This window comes from Curcuma longa, chromosome 4, assembly GCF_044706935.1.
Source record: "Curcuma longa cultivar G26 ecotype Majalengka, Jawa Barat chromosome 4, ITB_CL_G26_1.1, whole genome shotgun sequence".
NCBI classification, from domain to species: Eukaryota; Viridiplantae; Streptophyta; class Magnoliopsida; order Zingiberales; family Zingiberaceae; genus Curcuma; species Curcuma longa.
This window is the reverse complement of record NC_133864.1, coordinates 13945560-13963818: the sequence shown is the minus strand read 5'-3', so window position 1 is coordinate 13963818 and position 18259 is coordinate 13945560. Positions and strand designations below refer to the sequence as shown.

At 44.2% G+C, this 18259-nt stretch overlaps 4 protein-coding genes across 4 annotated transcripts; all 4 read right to left on the bottom strand.

Moving 5' to 3' along the window:
* Positions 1-1772: 1772 nt before the first annotated feature.
* On the bottom strand, positions 1773-2875 carry LOC141827468 (LOB domain-containing protein 37-like). Its single transcript, XM_074714719.1, has 2 exons — positions 2547-2875; positions 1773-2472 (listed from the first exon to the last, which is right to left on the bottom strand). The coding sequence occupies exons 1-2, from the start codon at positions 2728-2730 to the stop codon at positions 1997-1999; spliced, it is 660 nt and encodes a 219-aa protein (XP_074570820.1). The 5' UTR covers positions 2731-2875; the 3' UTR covers positions 1773-1996.
* Positions 2876-3812: 937 nt separating this feature from the next.
* LOC141827445 (phototropic-responsive NPH3 family protein NPY4-like) lies at positions 3813-6749 on the bottom strand. The gene is made up of 4 exons (XM_074714692.1): positions 6609-6749; positions 6099-6168; positions 4537-5730; positions 3813-4438 (listed from the first exon to the last, which is right to left on the bottom strand). Exons 1-4 carry the CDS (start codon positions 6668-6670, stop codon positions 3902-3904), a joined length of 1863 nt encoding a protein of 620 aa, XP_074570793.1. The 5' UTR covers positions 6671-6749; the 3' UTR covers positions 3813-3901.
* A 2750-nt stretch (positions 6750-9499) lies between these two features.
* Positions 9500-12137, bottom strand: LOC141828427 (pentatricopeptide repeat-containing protein At1g25360). Its single transcript, XM_074715855.1, has one exon. The coding sequence runs from the start codon at positions 12135-12137 to the stop codon at positions 9732-9734; it is 2406 nt and encodes an 801-aa protein (XP_074571956.1). The 3' UTR covers positions 9500-9731.
* Positions 12138-12284: 147 nt separating this feature from the next.
* LOC141827536 (formin-like protein 8) lies at positions 12285-17825 on the bottom strand. The gene is made up of 4 exons (XM_074714807.1): positions 16319-17825; positions 16031-16233; positions 13692-13933; positions 12285-13284 (listed from the first exon to the last, which is right to left on the bottom strand). Exons 1-4 carry the CDS (start codon positions 17635-17637, stop codon positions 12493-12495), a joined length of 2556 nt encoding a protein of 851 aa, XP_074570908.1. The 5' UTR covers positions 17638-17825; the 3' UTR covers positions 12285-12492.
* Positions 17826-18259: the final 434 nt, after the last annotated feature.

Below are 18259 nucleotides of genomic sequence, written 5' to 3'. Positions count from 1 at the left end.
CAATAAAAGCAGACGCCTAGTTGGAATGGAATCCGCGTCACCAAACACACAAACAAACAAACAACAAGTGATCATATCCAGAAATCAATTTAAGAGCCAGGATACTACAATCCATTAATCCTCTAATAATTTATATTCGTCCAATTAATCTCTATCACTAGGAGGTACTTGACCTCATCGGAGCGTTGGTCGGCTGTCTCTTGGCTTTTGCATGCCACACCCCCCCCTCCCATCAGATTTTGAAGGGTCGTAGTTAGGATAACGTTATGAATTCATGGGTGGGGATGGAGACAATTTTTCCGTGGGCCGGCGCAGCGATCGATCGAGCAGTATCTGACCTGGCGTTCTGCTTAATTTACACCGACTTGTAATTTAATATCGTTTCTGACGAGCGAGAGAAAAGATTGTTGATTGATGACTCGGATGACGTTTTCTTAGCTTAGAGATCATGGCGGTAAATATATCGATCTATTTCATACTGTTCTATAATATTTAAACGATGATTCTTAGGATCGTTGACAGTTTCGATCGAATTGAATTCTGCACCATGCAATCAGTGGGAATCATGAGGGATTCCACGTTGTCTGTGTCCTAAAATATAGCCAACAGCTAATTGTCCATGTACAGGAAAGTTCAAAATGTGATGATATTCATCTAGATTAACTTCCAGGTGGTTGCTCCAACACACCACAGACGCAGGCCAAGACAGTGGCATCACATCCACAAAGCCCAATCGAATAACACTACTTTGCTTTACTTTGCCCTGACGCTTCTGCGTATGGCCTGCACATTAATTACCCACCACGACCGTTCGCTGCACCCTTTTGCATCCGGATTTGCATGAAACAAAACAAGCAAATCTCCAAGTTGCGAAGCCACTCCCCCCACTAGCTGCGCTCCTTTGCCATCTCCCGTAGCATCATCCATCCCATTTCTATCGAGGGATTTTCTTGCCTGATTCTCCAAGACCGTCGATTCGCCTCGTCCTCGCGATCGAAAAAGCAAGGAAAGAAAATAAAAGAAAAGACCGAAAGGAGATAAAGATACGAGAGGAAGAAGGTTCGGTGCGCAAGTAGCAGGAAGAGTGGTGCGGAGGCCCCGCCACCGAACGCGGCGGGGCGAAGCGCAAGTGATGGTGGTGTGTTGGAATCAACTGCATGCACTGCGCAGTGCATCGGTAAAGTAAAGAAACAGAATATTGTTTTCCTTTTTTCGCAAAAAGGAATAACAGACAAACAATGCGGTGAAGTGAAATGAACCGAACCGATTGCGTCGACGAGTCACCTCCTTTATCCCTCCGCTGCTTTCCCATCGCGGTGGGGCCGCCTACGCCCGCGACGTGGGCGTGGAAGCCGAGGGATGGGGGGGGGGCGCCGCAGCAACGCTGTCGCTGACACAGCGCCGCAGCGCCCACCGCACGGGATGATTGATGGAGAGAACGGATGGCTTCTCCTTCACTGCACGCCTCCTCTCGCTTCGCCAAAAGCTGACCGCTTTCTCTCTCCTCTGTCTCCGCTACGCGACGGGCTTCACCTCCCTGTCCAGCCACCCACGCCGACGAGCGTTCGCCTTTGTGGCCCTCAAAAGAATTACAGAGACGCGAGGCGTGGATAAGTACGACACATCGAAAGGCACGGCGGCTTTTATAGAAGGACGGATTCAAACGTTTATTATATTCGTCAAATATTATATTTTTACTGATGCCATCGATAGAAATTATGCCTGATTGTTCGTAATGCATTTGGAGTTCCATGTTGATTGAGCCAGGACAGTCCAGAATTATAACCTCAATCTTCGAATGATTCCAGCACCGACAAGATTTTATTTAATAAACTGGGTTGATGCACTAATTATACACCAACTGGCCGCGTCCAGCCCACAGATCGTTACCATCAAAAGAGAATTAAGGATTAGTCTCGCCGGCTAAGGGCAACAGCAAAACTTTCGCCGGGATCAAAACGGGAGAGGTCGCTAGCGTGATCTGCGGAACGTGACATCACACGAAGAGATTGAGAAGCTTCGGTTCGGTGGTTGTTCGGTTGCTTCCGGGACTTTCGCCACCGCTCGTCGTTACCGATCCTTCCGAGTTCATCGAGGGAGTCCCTTGCCGCCAACTCCGTTTCTTCTCCCTCGTTCCGCTGCCAGGGGATGGAGGAATCAGGCATAAGTCCAGGCCGCACGACGGTGCGTCGTCTTCGTAGGACGGAGCAGGCACCTTCCGTCGCTTGACCGATGAGAAGGAAGAGAAGCCCATTTTCGGCGGCGGGCTTAGGCCTTCGGCCTCGGGTGATGCCTCGTCGGAGCGACCGTCAGACGCGAGTTCCGGAATCGGACAAAGCGCGCCGCCGCGAAGGACCGTTTCCACGGCCGCCTGGCAGAGATGCCAGTTCCCGGTCCCTAGCAGTCCCACGGCGCCATTCACCGGGTTGATGGTTCGCCCGCAAGCCTCGAATAGCAAAGATTGGAAAAGAGCTGCGACCAAACGAGAACAGTGGGCTCGAAAGCCAAAAAACACGAATCGAAACCGTGGATTCGAAGGCACGAACCTGCGCGTCGTGAAGGGGGGACGGCGGAAATGAAAGACATGAGACCGGCGCGGCCGAAGAACTTGGCGACGAACACGGTGGCGTGCGCTTGGGCCTCGGCGGAGTCGATCCACTGGAGGCAAGGCCGCAGCAGGCAGGAGTCACTGCAGCCCTTGCGGAGAACTCGGCACCCGTTGCAGCTCATCTCCGCCGATGACTCATCCACCGCTCGATTCCAGGTCACTTCTATCCCTCTTGTGATTTCTGAGTTGATTCAATTTTCTCAAAAAAACACGTCGCTGGAAGCTTCGGGAGCAAGGAACTGAGGGAAGCGTACTTGGAAGAGAGGGAGGGGCGAAGACGAGTGGGGGAGGAGGAGAAGTTATATAGTGCTCACTTGGGGTTTGGCTAACTCACGGTTAGAGTTAAATTGATGCGGGGTGGTGGGGTTGAGTTATGGGTTGGAATGCCGGATCGGTAGTGGTGTGGTTACCGCCTTTGGTGGAGTGGCGTCAAAACTGGTTATGAAAGTGGTGGCGTTAGGTGTTCCAAAGTCCTGGGGTTTCGAGGGGCGGGCGGCTCCGTGTTTCCGCGGCCGGTCCCCCAGGCTCCACCACCGTTGGATCGCTTTCCGGATTCAACTGTTGCGCACCAGCGTTGTTGAGTTGAACTGGATGGTGGTAATTCAATAATTATTATTATAATAATTATGTTCTTTGTGCTCAACTTTATTGATAGCTGAAAGCCACCTTTAATCTGTGTCAGTTGGTGGTCAGCGTCATGAGCCACTTCGACTTATAGAGTAGCAAGCTTTATTTGGGTGGTAAAAAAAAAGGAAAAAAATAATGGTAAAATTGCATATAAAGCATGAATGAGTATACTTGTGTGCCATTGTGGTATGTGGATGTTGAATTTTTTTCAAAATAGAAGAATCTTCCAAAATAAACAAGCATTAAGTTTCTCTTTTTATATTTTTGTTGTTTTTCTTTGTATTTTACTTGTAAAAGGAATCAATGTTAAAAGAAAATAATTTAAATTGCTCATTTTTTCATTTACTTTTTATTTTGTATTGGAGTGATCAAGAGAATTGACTATTCGATCCTCTTTCCTTCATTTTCAACTGTTTTATCTTCTCTCTTTATATATATATATATATATTCAAACTTATTTATTTAATTGAATAAATTATTGGAGGAGTAAAATCGAGAATCATGAGTCAATTTCTATGCTCGGTGAAACAGCAGCCAAATGGAGTTCATAACTTCTTTGATTAGTAAAATCCATACATGTTTAGTGCATCAACTATTTCAATTTTGCTAGTGGCACACAATTTAGCTACAAGCCAAACTGGGTTTTAGACTGCCTCCCGAAAGCTACTAAACTTCGTATCTTACAGTCCTATAAGGGGTCAACTTAGGCTCCTCTCGGTTGGAGTTTGGACTTCCTGATGTATCGGACAAGCTACTATTCTCACTACTACGTCGGTTGCTTGATAATAGCTTCCCGAGCATCTTCTTTGGCATCACTATGCCTTTCACCTTACCGTTGCTGCTCTTGGCACAAATGTTTGTGTTTCTGTTGTCACTACCACTGCTCCAATCATGTTCGTTGGCCATCCCCCCAACATGGAGCTTTATGGCTTTTGGGTCATCAACAGCTAGGCCATCCGCGCATTCGTCCTCGGTGTTGGTTGTTACGACTGACCTTGAGCTACCATACGATGCACCACTTTCAGCTTGGGTAGAGGTAGCAGCCAACGCCCTCATCTGCTGAAAGTACAAGACCTGCACAACCATTCGCAATGGTAGTCGTTCATTCTGTACAGAATGTAAGCATGCGTCCGCTGAAAGCTTCTTACAGTCTATCAATGCACATAGCCTTTTCTTCTCGTTCTTGCTGAGGGCTGGATGTTCCTATTTATGACATTAAGAATATCAATGCAACGAGAAATTTTTATACTTGTTCAAGAGAGAGCTTTTATATTATCATTCATAGAGTTATGTCAAGTTACCTTGAGGAAAGTATCAATGGCAAGATAAAGCTCATCGTGAGTGGGTCTTGAATCACTCGGTACTATTTCAACAAGATCAATAAACTTGGAAAGTGATAGGTTATGATCTTTCACAACCTCAGCAAGATATCCATCAACTAGCTTAGCAACGGTGACCTTTGCACTGGCTGGGGTCAAAGCTGGGCTACTTAACTCATGAATCTTTCTGCTTGTTGCTGCTGGACTGGGTCGGGTGGCACAGTTTTCCTGCATCATGAATTCTTCCACTATATCGAGAACCATGTCGATGTCATACATGGTATCCTCGCCTGAGGTAGAAGGAATCAGTAAATCAGGCACTGCGGCATCTTCTAATTGTCTGCCTATCCGCTTCACAAGTTCCTTCATGCTAGTTTTGCTACAATCTAGTAATCTACCAGCTCTCAGTAACTTAAGTAGAAAACTGCAGGAAACACAGCCATTACTTGAGGGCAATAATGAAATGATAGTCTCCAGCAATGATCTGTTCTTTGCTACATCACTCCCATTTCCATTATTTGCAGATCCTTTGCCCAAACTTGAGAGTTTTCTGTATGTATATGATTTCAATGCTTCTCCAATCACTTCAGCATCAGCTTTCACCTTAGTTTTGATGGCCAATATAACTTTTTTAAAGAAATCAATCTGAAGCTCGCACAAGTCTTCAACCCACCAGTCGTTGGGCACTGAATATTCTTTTCTAACTCCATTCAAATGAGGATCGTGACCATTTTCAAATGGAAGCTTTCGCCTATTGTATGTATATGACCATTCTACTTCTGAAGGATCAATTGAGGCCTTGGATGCTATAGAGTCTACGCAATTGCTAATCAATTTCAAGTCCTCTGACCAAGGCAGAAGAAATCTTGTAGTCTGAAGAACTATGATGGAGTCTTTCCAGCCACGCAAAATGCTTGTTCTTAGGAACACATCAATCTTGTAAATAAGGTTCCCTTTCTCAACTGTCTCATGCATTTCTAGGTGCTCAGCAGCACAAAGCGCAACAGCTACATTGTGGGCATTGAGTGTCACCGTAATACCATAGCAAAACTTTGCACATATTTCAAATGCTGCAGCACCTCCAGGGATATCAGAAATGGAAACCTCATCACTTTTTTCATCATTTGCAGTCGCGATCAGTTTCTGCATAAGTTGGCTCTTGGACAACAGGGGAAACTAACACAAAGACAAGGAATTACATAAGCAGAATAGTACAGAAGAGTGACTCAGGAGGAATACCAAGTTCATTGTTCACCAATTCTTATGCCTATCATCAAACTGGAATCATAGTTATACAAGCTTTGTTTATCATATATGCATACACAATCATCTACATGAAACGTGACGAGCAACTAGCATTATCCTAAGCTACCCATATGTTTCAACAATCATATAATTACTCTAAATTATAATGTAACCTGTGTTAAATTTAATGTTCTCAGTTTTCATTGCCTAAAACCTTGTTTATGCCTTATTCAAACTTCTCAGATTCAATGCTCAAAGCCAGAATGAACCATAAGAAAGATCAGCCCAATACAGCTTACCTTGTGTAAATGAAATTTGATATTTCCAACATGAATAATAATGTCAGCTGGTAAATCAGTTGCCACTGACCTGCAAAGAGAGGCCATCTCAATATAAGAACAGATTGGCATAAGGTGATTAAAAGAGAACGCATAAGAAATTTTTCAAAAGGACAAAAAAAGAGCTAAATAACAGATTGAACCTATTATGACTTAGATAATGACCAAGTTACAACAAAAACATGCTACTCCATTCACCCGGTGGTTCACTTGGTCCATGAAACATCTTGCAGATATTAGATGCAACTCAAAGATACTTTCAGTAATGATTTTATAACAAACAGCTTTGATTTTGAAGAAACAAGGGAGACATCAACATGATTACTTTTCGCATAGCTCTATCATACAGTTCATTCACAAGCAACTCCATAAGATCTCCAAACAATCATTGATGGCCAAACACCTCCCTTAATGGATGCAAGAGGAAAAACAAAGAGAACACAAACATCATGTAGTAAAGTAGCAAGTCACCTGACATCCTTTCCTTCACTCTGGAACAAATCAGGTTTGGATCCAAGCTTCATAAACTTCATTGTGGAAGCAAAAAGATTGCACCTTCTATTCTTAGTTTCACAACGACAGATGGAATCTTTTTCTGAAGCAACTTGGTGAAGCGGATGGAATCTTTTTCTGCAACTTGGTGAAGCGGACAGAAACCTACTCTCTAAACTAGTTTACAGTCAAAGGAACAGGGTAACACCCTCAAGCACAGATCTGAACCCAAATTCCTCACCTGAAACAGCAAAAATAGCATCATCTATGTTAGGAGAATGGAACCACAGACCGTGGTTTACCTCCCTCTCATACTGGTGGGGCCTGGGATGAGGGGGCCGCTAGGTTGGCGGTTCCAACCTTTGCAGCTTTGAATGTTTTTTAATGCCATGAAGGAGTTGAAGGATGCAATGACAATTGCCGAGGTAAATGAATCTCGTCAAGTTGGAAAAAAGATCTCACATGAAAATCACATGAAGCAGTCGCATGAAAGCCAAGGCTGCATGTGGTTTTGTATGCGCTTGAAGTTTTTAAAGTTGGAACGAGGTATTGAAGGCTCAAAAAAGAAAAATATGGAGTTGCAAGAACCACGGAGAAGTCCAGATCACAAACACTGAAAGAACAAGACTATAATGGAAGGACGAAGGAAAAAGAGAAAATTGAAAGCTTGTTGAGGAACACTGAAGGAAGATGAAGAAAGCTCTATTCAAGAACACGACTAGAAAATAGTGAAACATACACGAAAAAGGGGGCATAAACGAGGGAAAACATAACCTACATTGACAAGAATGGCAAACATTGCTGAGACGTAAAGGATACAACTCACCTCAGAGCACAAGAAAACAGAGCCGACCAGATCAAGCAAAGTGAAGGCTAAAGCCCAAGCGCAAGATAAGCAACAGCATGTAGACAATCACAGGTATAGAAAGAGGAAGAAAGGTGATGGGAAAGAGGAATCCACCTTGACGAACTTGGCTTGGCCCCTTTTCCAGGTGTCTTCAAACTCGAAGCCCTAAGCAGCTGGAAGCCCACAATATGCCCCCTTCTATGCCCACACCCACTGCGCTCTTGTCAGGCTCTCGCTCAACCCACCCACCCACCCTACACCACCAGCTTCACGCAGAGTACTCGGAAACAAGGGAAAGCAGGTATCTTTCAACTCAGTTGGAACTGGACAAACCAAGACGTAGAGCTCTGAATCCCTCTTGCCCTTTCAGCTGCTCTATCACTAGAATAGACAATCGATATCATCAAACAAACTGCTTCTGCTTGTCTTTCTCCTTCTCTCTCCCTCTTCAGGACACTGCTTTGACGTTTCTGCCCCTTTGGCAGCTGAAGTGAATATTCTCTCTCCCTTTCTGCAATCCTTGCTTCACTACAAATAAATTTGGTTAATTTCACAAAAATATTTTGTTCATAGATTCTCCAATATCTCTTTGACTCATGTTGAAATATATTATTCTTGCATGTTTTTTTTTCCTTGGATGCTCCTGTTCTGTTCTAGTGATGATGGAGCATCCTAAGCTAGGTGGCTTTCTTTCTCGTGAGAAAAAAAAAATGATGGCAGCATGTGGCCCATTGCATTTGAGGAATCGATTCGGTGGAACCAGTCAACGGAGAAATAGATTGCTTATAGTACTTTTCAGATGCACTGCATCAGAGAAGCGAAGAAAGTTGTAATTTGATCAAAATACAAGAGCAATACATCATCATGCCTACCCTCCTCCATTGGGCCTGCTCTCCTCGTACTTCAAGAAACTTTATCAAGAACCTGAGACGATTTAGGTATTTTGAAAAAATCGAGTATAGTTCGTGTTGTGGGCCTAATTACTCTGTGCGATTCCCTTGCTTTGTTGACAAATACTTTTTATCCAGTCTAGATTAGAAATTCATCTAGTTGACAAAATTGTCATAAAGAATATAGGGAATCTTCAAGGGCCTGTTTAAAGTCCTTGTTGCTAAACTTTGAAAGAGTAGTATCCTGTGGCTTTGCTTAGATTAGAACACGAAAAATCGAGCACATTACATTTAAGTCTTCATTTACTTTCTGCCTTTATAATACTGCCTTAAATCTAGCTAATCCCCTAAAACAAGTGATTTCCTCTTGTTAATCACTTCTCCTTAATTATTATATTTTTCTTTCTGTCCTTTACAGAGCACAAGATTTGGTGCTTTGAGTTTGGCCAATCCGCAACAGCTGGCATGAGGATTGTGTGGCGTCAGGGCCAGAAAAGCAGCAAAGTGAATGCTTAAATGCAAATGCAAAGTGAGCACAATTTCAAGATGGCATGTGATACTTGAAAGAGAGCATTTCATTTTTGAGCAATAAGTTTCTGAAATCCTAGAGCACCAACATGAAAGGCACCACGCCTGATGATGGCCTGCCAAGTATTTTTAAGCACCAGGCTAATTGAATGGTAAATAAATATCTCTTATTCAGCACTTGAACCAACGTCACTAGTGAAAACAGTTGAATGCCAGTTTTGTTGCAGTGATGCAAGCAGAACATCATCCCACAGAAAAACCTATTTTACCAGCACTCACGCTCCAATTGTGAGAGTATTCCCAATAGGAGCACTGATAACAATGAGAGAAACTCAAAACAATGTCACTTGAAGAACTATAACTAACCAATGCAGAAGAAAGCTTCTTAGGAATGAAGAAATACATAAATTGGCAATAATGCAAGACCAATACACTGAATGAAATGGTGGTGCTAGAGAGCAATGTGCTGAAGACTTCAAGTTCTAGCCGTCATGTTCGCTTGCAAGTATTATAAAACTCCTTGAGGCCAAGAGTACATGTACATCCCAAGACCAAGAGACAAATATAAAACTCCTTGAAGATCTAAATTGAAGATCTATGGAAGGTCAATTCATGCGACCAATAATTTTTGTATTTCAAACTCTTTTAATCCATGGATAGGCCTCAGTCTCATCCAAAATATACAAGTTCAAAATCTAAGTCCATGCTATGCTATGCCAGATTTAGGCACTTCATGGGGTTAAAATAAATTAAACTTGATTAGCCAAGAAAAAATTCCATTGGATGCAAAGCAGCAATGGCATGCTCAGAGTCAAGGGTCAGGATGAGATGTGAGCATCACCAATAATTCCCACAAGAACACTGACCATCATTGAAATGATGAAACCGCTTACCATCTCTGACAACAATCTCTCTACTGACTGCGATTGACATGAACATGATTGCAGAATGGCAATCTCCACACATTCTTAGATTCTTAAGAACTCTTACAGGAGCTCCAGCTGGTAACTTTAGAAGGCCATATGCAACGGCCAATTTCTCACTATGGGTAGACAAGACATACTCTTTTTGCTCGGTCTCAACGTCATGCAACACAAACTTGGTATCAGGCACATAACCCAGCTTTCGCATCTTGACACTTAGAATCTCAAGGAACTTGTAAATATGTTGTCCATCAGGATGTGTTGTATCATTCACAAGGAACACATGAACCTTATTGGCAACTTCAATCCAGCTGCATCCAGGTTCCTTTTTTACTCCTCTATCCTTCATCAGTTTTCTTACTTTAGCCACTTCAGCCCACTGGCCAACAGCAGCGTAGATATGAGACAAGAGGACGTATGTCCCATCCTGTTGCGGAATCACCTTCAAAAGCTGCTCTGCAGCATGTATCCCAAGAGACATATCACCATGAATACGGCACCCCGAGAGAACAGCCTCCCAAATAGCTGGACCAGGTGCCGAAGGCATTGATTGGATAACATTCCAAGCTTCAGTAATTCGACCAGCTCGACCAAGCAAATCAATCAATCTGGCATAATGATCTTCCCCTGGGCTAATACCATATTGGCATTCCATGGATTCAAAATATCGGAATCCTTCCTCAACTAAACCTGAATGGCTGCAGGCTGACAGGACTGTGAGAAAAGATATCCGATCTGGCATCATGCCGTCATCAATCATCTGGTCAAAGAGATCAATTGCTTCTCTTCCATACCCATGCTGACCAAGGGCTGCTATCATTGCATTCCAAGACACAAAATCAACATTCGGCATCAAAAGAAATGCTAGACGTGCTGCCTCCATAGACCCACATTTTGCATACATCGTCAACAATGCATTTCCTGCTGAGTTGCCCGACTCGTAGCCATATTGGATCAGCTGAGAATGGAGCTGCCTTCCATGCTCAAGTGCCCCTAAATTGCCACAAGCAGCAATAGCTCCTGCAAAAGTATAGTCGCACGGTTTGACACCCTTGTCCATCATATGGCTGAAAAGTTTTAAACATTCCTCTGCAAGCCCATTATGCAAGTAACCCGAGATCATGACCATCCACGTCAATTGATTCTTCTGTGGCATTTCCTTGAACATATAAACTGCATCACGAATGCACCCATTGTTCAGATACCCTGACAACATGGCATTCCAGGAAACAATGTCCTTTTTCCGAATGTCATTGAAGATCCTTTTTGCAACATTGACTTTTCCATCTTTTGAATAGAGAGTGACTAACATATTCTCAACAGGCAATGCAGATTCTGGATCAAAATCTGGCCCCGAACGGATGATGTGGGCATGAACAGCCTTGCCATGCCCGAAGAGGCCTGCATTTGTACAAGCACTGAGGACGCTAGTGTAAGAAAATTCATCCATAGGGATGCCTATCAAGTGCATGTTCCTAAACATCTCAAGGGCTTCCGCAAAGAGCCCGTGATGGACATACCCTGAAATCATCGCATTCCATACCACATCAAATCTTTGCTCCATTGCATCAAAGACCCGACGAGCCTCAATGATGTCACCTCTCCTAACATAACCAACCACCATCGAGGTCCATGACAGCTCATCCCTGTCGAGCATTAGATCAAACACTTTCCGAGCGTACACTGCAGCCTCCGCAGCCTCGCACTTGGTATACAGCGTAATGAGAGCGTTCGATACGGAGATTGCTATTCCAGTTCCTGACTTCTCCACAGCGCAATGGATCTGTCGGCACTGTGCGAGCTCAAGAGGAAGCATAGCCGCTGCAGCACTGAGAACGCTCGTGAATGTATAGCTGTCACAAGGGACGCCTTCCGTCATCATACGACGGTAGACAGAAATAGCTGCGTGGCCGTCGGAGGCGCGAGCGTATCCGGTGATCATCGCGTTATAGAAGACAGTGTCTCGACAGGCCAATGGTGTGCTCTCGAAAATCTGGCGGGCGGCGTCGAGGCGGCCATCGGCCGAGTAGGCGGTGATGAGGGAGGTGGCAGCGATAGAATCTCTTCTTTGGGAGGAGGTGGCGTCGAAGAGGCGGCAGGCGGAGGGAAGGTCGCCGAACTTGGAGTATAGGTCGATGAGGCGGTTGAGGATGTGCGCTCGGGGTCTAAATCCAGAGGCGAGGAAGTGGGCGTGCACGGCGCGGAGGCGACGGAGCAGAGGAGCCCGTCCGGAAGCGGCAGCGAGGCGCTCGAGGAGGGTGGCGTAGCGGTGGGCGACGCTGGGGAGATCGAGGGACAGAGAGGAGCCATGTTCTCTCATTCACTCGCGTAGTACTCGACGCTTGAAGGGCTCCGAAGGATTTAAATTTAAACAATTCGTGATTGACTAATCACGGTTATCAACGGTAGCAATTAAATCGATCCCACTATATCGGACGGATAAAAAGAACCCTCCATGAGACGTCTCTTGCATAAAACTACACAAAATTTGAATAATTTAAAAAGAATATAAATTTCTATGCCCGTCTGATAATTTACAACAGGAGGAGACCGAGCTTCCACTATCTTTGAACTCTATGAAACACCGTATGATTCTGCCTTCCTCTACGTTCTTGCTTATTCCTCTTGTACATAACTGATCCTGCCAACATGCACACGAGTCAGACAATCTCTGATCAGTTATATGATGATGAACTATCGTTATCCGAGTTGGTATCTCGTCGCCATTCAGACCTTTGAAAGACTGGATGAGAAGCACTGCCTGATATTGGGAAGGAACTAGCAGCTCCCATCACTGTCCTCTCTTGCAAACCGCCCACTTCCTTGCAGACGTTATCTAGGACTGATAGGAAGTCTCTCACCACCATGAAGATCCTAAGAGGGTGGGCTTCCTCCTTTGCAGCATCGCCATGAAAGTACTCCGTAGTCTCCTTTACCGAGTTCATCACCGTCTTCTCCTTGACTTTAACACGATCGATCTCCTTTTCAGCCTCTACAAGAAATATCTTCATCATCTCAAAAAAGTTCATCCCTTGTGTGCATGACTTCTCTAGCTGTATGACCGACTTTATCTTCTCGAGGCCAGCTTCTAGCTTTGAGACATATCCACTCAGCACATCCGAGTCCATTCCAGCTGCCCGTCTGACATTTCCAAGCTCTTTGCTTAGCCCAGCTACAACTTTTAAGCCTTGTTTCCTGAATTGTTCTTCTCTTAGGTTGTTAGATTGATATTCTGTTGTTGGCTCAGTGCCTGATCCTTCAGACCGGATGATTTCTTGAACGACAAAGTGGAGAAGTGTGGTTTTCCCATCTGTCCCTTTCACATCTGCTAGTTTGAGAAGTGTGTCAAGCTTGAAAGCTTTAGCTTCACCACGGTTGGTTCCCACATTCATCCTGTTCCCAGTCCTAAGAACAGCTTCAAGGAGCTTAAGAAACTGTCTGCTGCCTCTTAGATCTTCGCATGCTGCCTGTAAAATGTTCGAGGATTTACAAGAGAAGAATAATTAATGCTGTAAAAATATTGCACCTCATGCGAGCTGCGAAACATTCAGTGTTAATTTATTGATTTGTGTTTGATAGTCTTTAGAACATCTCAACAAGATTATTTTATGGGTGATACATAGTTATTCATAACTAAACAGAAATACTGAAAAATGAAATTGAGAAAGAAGTGAAGTGATGCTTTGCTGCTGTCTGATATGATAACCATAAAAATTCCAATTTAGTAAGTTAAGCCTAGTTATTTGTAAAATGAGAAATAAGTGATGATGTTAACAAAGCATACTATTGTACTATTAAAAAAAATATAATATCTTCAAGAATATTAGGAAAACTTTTAGTTGCAAAAATGGTGAAGCATGATTGCAATAATTACCTCCAAAGTTTGAAAAGATTTCAATAGAAATTTGACTTCTGTATCAAAATTAGCTCTATATAGCATCGCATCAACTCTTTTGAAGGCAAATGGGACATCCAAGACTGCTTTCAAAAAGCGCTCAGCTGAACCTAACTTTTGAAGGTCACCTGGGTAGTCTCGTAGTTTCAGTTCTTCCTCCTTTGTGGGAGCCATTTTGACCAAAGTTTCCAAAAGCTCAGTTCCTAAACATTCAGGATTACCTGTTGCAGAAAATTTATCATTTAATAAAGTCCAAGTTGGAAACTATATAAAACTTCCATCACAATAGTTATAATCATCAGATAATCCTACTAGATTAAATGTGTCCATCTGCATCAATCCTGAGGCATAAGGATCAATGATTTGATAAAACATGACTATGGCATCTAATGACTATTGTAACCATCAAACGTAGCTTGTGCAACACCAAAACAAGGAAACAAACTGAGGCAACAATTAATGAACATATTTTTGTTTATTCTTTTCTCATTATCCTTTTAAACTGTGATACTTGGGGTATGTTTACTTACAGAAAAATGGGAGGAGAGAAACTAGGGATTACAGAAAATATAGTTATTTTTAAGTATCTTCTCTCCAACTTAACTGGCACCATGATAGTTTTAAGCCTGTTCTACTATTTGATATGCTTCTCTTGAAGCTCTCACAAAGGCTGATAAAGGTAACTATCTTCATTTGGAAATGGATGCTAACAGTCATCTTCCAATGCATCACTCCAAATCAAGTATACTTTTCAAGCCGTATCATGTATGAGAGAATGATCAGGCATTACTTACTGGCAAAGCAACTTGGTTTGTCACATTTCAGTTAAGGGACCCAAGGTTATCAACTCAAACTTGTCCCTTTGAATTACCATTGGTCATAAATGTCTTCTAAGATTCTCTATGTTTGTGCAACTGACCCAGGCAGAGCCTCTTTGCTCACTTCGTTTAGTCTCTTTGATTTTTCTAATATAAAGTGTTATGCTTGTTATTGGTAGAGAATAGAATATAGTTTGCTTTGGTTGGGACAGGAAAGAAAACTGTTTGAAGATGCACAATGATTAATTTATTTTGCTTTGATGGTATTAAAAATTCAAGATAAAACTAGCTTCGACTAAAGTATGATACCATACATTGATAAAAGGGATAAATTGGTTTTCTATCCAATATTCTAATTGGGTATGCTTGTCTTTTCCATTCCTCTTTAAATTAACTACTAATGCTCAAGTTTGAGTCAAGTCAAATCTCAAATTAAATGTTTAGGAAAGGCCAAAAACATGTGTTTGTTTTCCACCAGTTTTAAGTGTATAAGCAAGCTGTAACCTTCAGATTCTATATGGTCTTTTCCAAGCAGGAGGGCATACAGAGACAAAAACTTAGATAGACAGCCTAATTCAAATACGAGTTGGTGCCTTGGTGGATATTTTTCGTTGAAGATAGGATGCTCCACGTCCATTAGTAGTGTGGTGATCCATCATATAAACTAGCCTTTTTCCTAATAGCGCTAGTTTTTTGGATAAGTTAGTTAATCAAATCTAACAATCTTGAAAGAAATCCTATTTTAGCCAATCTGCAACTTTTTAAGAGTCACTGATGGTAGAACCACAAGAGGATGATAAACATTGACATGAGTTTGTATGCAGAAAAATCTTATTCTTGTTGGCATTGTGATGAATTCACCAATGCCCCTTGTAAAACATTAAAAAAAAAAAAAAAGTGAATTTATATGGCAAATACCCCTTGTAACCTTTTACCCTTGAATATCTCTATCCATTTTCTTCTCTAGACTAGTATATCTTTGTCATTCTTTGTATTTTCTCATGCAATGCCCCTCGTAACCTTTTACCCTTTAGTATTCCTATCCATTTTAGAACATAAATCAACAAAATCACATTTAACTCAGCAGATGCTTGGAATTGTAAAATAAACACAGACAATAATTGAGACCAAAGACAACTAATAAAGATGGAAAAAGACATCTGAGCTTTCAATCTCCTGAAGAGTTAGATGACAACGATACAATTTCGTTTACACAGAAGAAGCTCCAAATTTCATATGCCAGGGTTTCAATTACACAAAGGCCTATAGAATCCAATTAAATGATTATCAGGTCTTAATGTGAAAGTTACTGCCCAACTACCTTGGTGGAAACTAAGAAAGTTAAATCATAAGAGTAGGCAACAAAAGAAAATTCATATTGGACCAAGCCAATAATTAATTCCGATTTGACTTTGAGTAGGATGCAAGATAAATCAACATATTTTATGAGAAGTAGCAAATTAGCTCAAGCAAACGGATGCAAGGAAATAACTTGCTTACCATCTAAAAGTGCTTCGCAGATTTCTTCTCTTGTCACATTCAACGCCCTCAGGAGGATTGCAATATTCTGTGACTTCTTTGGATCCAACACTCTGTTCTCCTGCTTGAAGTAGAGTGCATCCTGTCTTCTTCTTGAATCATTATTAGAAACAGAACTTGTGGAATTGTTGATGAAAAGAGTTTCCATTGCGTCCTCATTCAATCTGCCAAAATGAAAAAAAGTAATATAATTATCACCATTGATGGCTTTTGAAGCTTTGTAAAACTGCATCTTTGATAAAATCTTACTGAAATGAGCTCGATTTCAACTGGTCCCAAACCATTGCTCGATCGGAACTTGCTTTAACTTTGTCCCAGTGAAGGGGCTTTAATCTAGGCTTCGTATCACCGTCCAAAATTTTTCCCACCTCGTCATCCTGATGCGAAGAACTGGCAGCGACTGCTTTACCAAGCTTCGCAGGAAGAAGCGGTATGTTAATACGTGTAGCTTCAGGGGGAAGGGGATTCAGTAGCCGACGCCTCGAAAATGGCGCAATAGGAGCTTTGATTGATTCGTCGTTTTTAGTAAACGCGTCAGAACTGGATGAAGGCGGAGGCGGAGGCGGAGGCGGAGGCGGAGGCGGCGGCGGCGGCGGTGGGGGTGGGGGTGGTGGATTCCTGGTGGCATTGTACATTCGTGGAGGTGGTCGAGGAGGGGGCGGCGGTGGCGGAGGCGGTGCTGGAGGTTGTCGATTCAATGGCAGGATCATCTGTTTCACTTCGGAATTAGGGTAATTGGTGAGTTGCATTCGAGGGGATGATCGCCGTGAGCGAGGGACAGCCTCCGCCACCGCGCTCATCAAGAATTCCTTACCTCCGCTACTCATACTAGGGAGGCTACGCCGCGATACTGGACTGCTTGGTGTCTCGCTGGTAGCGGATGCCAACGACATCTGCGGAGTATAGAAAGTATCCTCGTCGGAGGATGCGGTCGGAGCACGTCCCAAACTTTTCCTCGAAGCAATTGCGCTCAACGGCGGAAGCGGCTGGAGCTCGGGGCTCGGGGGATGCATCTCCACAATCGGCTCCACACCCAGCTTGTGGTAGGGCGATCCAATAAGTTCCTGGCTTCCCCCGCAGCTCGAGGCCCCCGTCGACGCCGTGTCCGTGGTGCCGAGGTAGAGAAAATCCGGCGCCGGCGCAGCAGCAGAGGCTGCGCGGCTTTCCATCCGGCCACTGCTATTATAACGGCCCATGAGCTTCCCGGCATCGGACGGCCTTTCCGCCCTTCGTCGTCGGTATAAGTACAGCCCCGTCAAGAGAATGACTGCGAGGACCGCTACGGAGACGGGGACAGCGACGGCAACGACAGTCTCGGACGCAGATGAGGAAGTCGAAGAAGCGGAGGCGGCGGCGGAGGTGTGGGCCTGACCCGTGGTCGCAGGGACGCCAGGGGCAAAGGAGTTAGAGCCGTCCGGCGCCGGATCCGAGACCTCCTGAAGGGGCGGTGGAGGGGTCCACTGAATTGGGTACAGCGGCTGATGGAGGACCCTCCGGCTGCCGCCGCCGTGACCTCCTCCTCCCCCGGTCGAACAGACGAGGGACAGCGCCAGCAGAAGCAGCAGCATCGCGTTACGGCTGCTTAACTAACGCCGTTTCGTTTCATCGAGTGTAAGAAAACAGTCGAAGCTTCTACGAGGAAGGCAAGAGAAAGACGAGAGATCGAGTCGGTGTATTCGTGTGTTTATTCTACCCTTCAACTCCGTCGAACAAGGGGGTGAATGACGTCAGCACGGCCGCCATTCATCCGTCGGCTTGTGAATCCGATCCCGCCCTCGTCCCCTCCCCCGTCTCGTAACGAAACACGTGGGCGCTTACATCCCCGCGCCTGAAACACCGTCGCATCCACTGCAGCAGCTCAATTACGGAACAGGGAAGTAAAGAATAACGACGGCCCCAACGGCGAGCTCCTGTCGGGGTTCATTCCCCATCGCACGTCAAGCATCTGCTTTCCCTGTGTCACGTGCTCCGCGGCGCAAAGCGGAGTAGGCGAATCAACCGTCCCCCATTTTTTTCGCCTGGCCGACCGTGAAAACCCCTCCCTGATAAATCGGACGGTCTCGATGAGCTAAAGAGGTGTACGTTCGTCAACGGGGTGTGTAACTCTGGAATGGTGGCGTTGTCATGCGAAAGCGCCAGGAATTGGAAGGCGTCCACCGTGGCAGAAAGGTGTCGGTGAGCGTTGGCGTC